The sequence below is a fragment of the Solanum verrucosum genome, unplaced genomic scaffold (assembly GCF_900185275.1).
Source record: "Solanum verrucosum unplaced genomic scaffold, falcon-dt-bn FXZP01000026.1, whole genome shotgun sequence".
NCBI classification, from domain to species: Eukaryota; Viridiplantae; Streptophyta; class Magnoliopsida; order Solanales; family Solanaceae; genus Solanum; species Solanum verrucosum.
This window is the reverse complement of record NW_026020285.1, coordinates 4,091-8,074: the sequence shown is the minus strand read 5'-3', so window position 1 is coordinate 8,074 and position 3,984 is coordinate 4,091. Positions and strand designations below refer to the sequence as shown.

Below are 3,984 nucleotides of genomic sequence, written 5' to 3'. Positions count from 1 at the left end.
TAAAAAGTTGTTATGTTGTTTAAATAAGTTAAAATGAATAATGTCGGTTTAGTTAGTGAATTTAGTTGTTGGAATTAAGTCAAAACTAATGTAGTTAAAGTTCAAAAGTTGTTATGTTGTTTAAATAAGTTAAAATAAATAATGTCGATTTAGTTAGTGAATTTAGTTGTTGGAATTAAGTCAAAACTAATGTAGTTAAACTTAAAAAGTTAAGTTTGTTTAAATAAGTTAAAATAAATATTGTGGTTTAGTTGGTGGATTTAGTTGTTCGAATTAAGTCAAAACTAAACTAGTTAAAGTTGTTAAGTTGTTTAAATAAGTTAAAATAAATATGTCAAAACTAGTTAGACTTAGAAAGTGGTTAAGTTGTTTAAATAAATTCAAATGTTATTTAGTTGATGGAATTAAAATTATCATTATTGTTTGTGTAGATGAATCCTGATCGTAGTTGGATGTATAATAGAAACAATCCTGGTTGAGCGGGTATGATTCCAGAATTTGCAGAAGGTGTCACTAGATTAATAAATCATGCAATGACACTTGATGATTTTTTAAATTCAAGATTGATTAGGTGTCCGTGTGTTAATTGTGAAAATGTGAGATATCATACAACAGAGACTGTTGCTATGCATCTTATGATGAATGGATTCAAACCAGGGTATACAGTTTGGACTAGCCATGGTGAGGTTGAAAGTGACACTATGTTTAATAACTTTGTTATCGGTGAAAGTAGTAGATCTACCGAGCATAATTATTTCCAAGGTTCTAGAATGTCAGATATTATTAATGATGCTTTTGGGATGCATTCTGATTTTGAACAAGGAGAAAATGTAGAAGAAGCTCCTAATGAAGAAGCAAACATCTTTTATGAACAATTGCGTGATTGTAGTAGTCATTTGTTCAACGGGAGTCAACACTCTAAATTGTCTGTTGCAGTTAGATTGTTAAGTATCAAATCTGACAATAATATTTCTCAAGGAGCAATGGACTCTATGATAGAACTTATGAAGGAATTAGTTGATCCCAATGTAGAGATTCCTGATTCTTATTATAAAGCAAATGCATTGGTGTCTAAGTTAGGACTCTCCTCGATAAGAATTGATTGTTGTGAAAAAGGTTGCATGTTATACTATAAGGAGGATGTCAATCTAGAGTCTTGTAAGTTTTGTAGTCACCCTCGCTATAAGATTGGTTCTACCGGAAAGAAACTTGCTATTAAGGCGATGCATTATTTACCTCTTATACCAAGATTGAAAAGGTTGTATGCATCAAATAGTTCTGCTCCTCATATGAGATGGCACCGTGAAAATAGAAGGCCACCTGGTGTCATGTGTCATCCATCTGACGGAGAGGCTTGGAAACATTTTGATAGAACTTATCCAGATTTTGCTGCTGAACCAAGGAATGTTAGGCTGGGTTTGTGTGCGGATGGTTTCACCCCTTTTTCAGTTGGGGCTACACCATATTCTTGTTGGCCTGTGTTTATTACACCGTATAATCTTCCACCTGAGGTGTGTATGACAAGTCCATATATATTTCTGAATTGTGTCATTCCTGGTCCGAGTAATCCAAAAAGCAAGATTGATGTGTACTTACAACCTTTGATTGATGAGTTGAAATTGTTGTGGTCTGAGGGGGTAGAAACGTGGGACATTTCTCGTAAACAAAATTTCAACATGTGTGCTACTTTAATTTGGACTATTAATGATTTTCCTGCCTATGGAATGCTATCTGGATGGATGACAGCTAGAAAGTTAGCATGTCCCTACTGTATGGAAAATACTAAATCATTCACATTAAAACATGGCCGATAGAATTCATGGTTTGATTGTCATCGTCGGTTCTTGCCACCTGATCATGAGTTTAGGAGAAAGAAATATGCATTTAAAAAGAATAAAACTGAAGGAGATGGTCCACCCCCAATATTAACGGGTGATGATATTTGGGAAAGAGTTCAAAATTTTCCAAAGGTAACTGAGGAGCCACCGTACAAATTTGATGGGTATGGTATTGCACATAATTGGACTAAACAGAGTATATTATGGGAGTTACCTTATTGGAAGGATAATTTGCTTAGACTTAATCTTGATGTCATGCATATTGAAAAGAATTATTTTGATAATTTGTTCAACACTGTAATGGATGTAATTGGCAAGACAAAAGATAATGTTAAGGCTAGACTTGACTTACCAGAACATTGTAGACGACCGGAGTTGCGTTTACAGGAGTCTGCCAACAACAAGTTACTTAAGCCCAAGGCTAGTTATTCATTCACAATGGAACAGAAGAGAAAAATTTGTGAGTGGGTGGAAAGCTTGAAAATGCCAGATGGATATGCCTCAAATTTGGGAAAGAGGGTTGACATTGAGCGTGGAATATTACATGGGATGAAAAGTCACGACTGTCATGTTTTTATGGAACAATTACTTCCGATTGCTTTTTGTGGATTGCCTGAAAACATATGGAAACCGATGGCAGAAATAAGTTTGTTCTTCAAAGACTTGTGTTCCAGCACATTGAGAGTAGAGAATCTGGTTCGGATGGCCAAAAGTATAGTTGTTATTAGTAATAAGTTAGAGAAGATTCTTCCACCTGGGTTCTTTGATGTGATGGAACATCTTCCTATTCACCTTGTTCATGAAGCTCTACTGGGAGGTCCAGTTCAATATAGGTGGATGTATCCTTTTGAGCGGTAAGTAACTATAACACATTTATTCTTATTTCATAAATCGTTAATATATTTTTGAAATTATATATCTAATATAAAATTTTTACAGGAGCATTGACAAGTCTAAAAGGGGTATTAAGAATAAACATAGGGTGGAGAGCTGTATGACTCAAGTATATCTAGCTAAAGAAAGATCCCACTTTTGTTCTTACCACTTGGATGATTATGTGAAACGACCCCAAAAATGCCCGAAAATGTGCTTCGGAAACACCTATAATTGTAATTTCCATATATCTCAAAATCCGTGCATGATTTCGGAAATCCGACTTCATATTCTTGTTTAGGGGGTCAAATTGAGTGGGAAATGAGTCTAACCCGAATTTTAGAACAACCGTATCAAAATTCGAAAATCGCAAAAAATGCGATTTTGAGGGTCAACTTTAAAGGGGCATATCTCTCAGCACACAAGGAACTGGAAGGAGCTCAAACTATCAAAATTAAAGCTTTGTGAGTTAGCTTTCCAACGCAATTTGTTTCGCCTCATTCCGAGTTAGGATGAAGGAGTTATAACCATTTTCGTAAAACCTCGCCGGCAGAAAAGTGCCATTTCCAGTAAGCCGAAACACTGTTCACCCGCCCCATTAATTTTTCTAAGTGTTGGACAATTTTTTTTCCAAAAGGGCATATGATATTCCCTATATATCATTAGTTCATTCCAAGTCTCTAAAACATTTCTCAAACATCCAAAAAACTCTCTCTAAACCCTCTCCAAAATTCCACCAAGATCATCAACCAAATTCAAGGATCCCAAGCTTTAATTCCGGATTCAAGATTCAATCTCAAGCAATTCTCCATTCCAATCTTCATCAAGAATTCTCCAAAGTTGAGGTATGTGGGTTGATTGTGGAAACCTTCCTTTCCACAAGTCCAACCATTTATCCTCTATTTTACTTCAAGTTTATGGGTCCTTATGATCATTTATGAACTCTTGAATTATGGAATTATTACTACACATCCTATTATGGTCTATTTTTGTATATTATCATGAAATGGAATGATTATATGATGTTTATGGTTTTCATGCCCCATGATCAAATTATGAAGGTTGTTATATATGTATATATATATGTATGTTGTTGGTGGGCTGTTTTATATGGATTTTGAAATTGGTTGAACTTAGTACTCTTGAAACACATGATTTTATTTACATGAACAAGTAGCCCACCATATGTTTGATAAAATGTCATTTATAGAATTCTTATGAAATGGAAGGTCCAATGTACGTCCTATGAGTCGGATGATTATATAAGTATTGA

At 34.7% G+C, this 3,984-nt stretch overlaps 1 protein-coding gene across 1 annotated transcript; it reads left to right on the top strand.

The window, feature by feature from the left end:
- Positions 1 to 983: 983 nt before the first annotated feature.
- On the top strand, positions 984 to 2,841 carry LOC125834234 (uncharacterized; the record flags this gene model as incomplete). The annotated part of the gene is made up of 3 exons (XM_049513402.1): positions 984 to 1,753; positions 1,868 to 2,692; positions 2,778 to 2,841. Coding segments are annotated over exons 1-3 (1,659 nt in total), but the record flags the coding sequence as incomplete, so codon positions are not given.
- Positions 2,842 to 3,984: the final 1,143 nt, after the last annotated feature.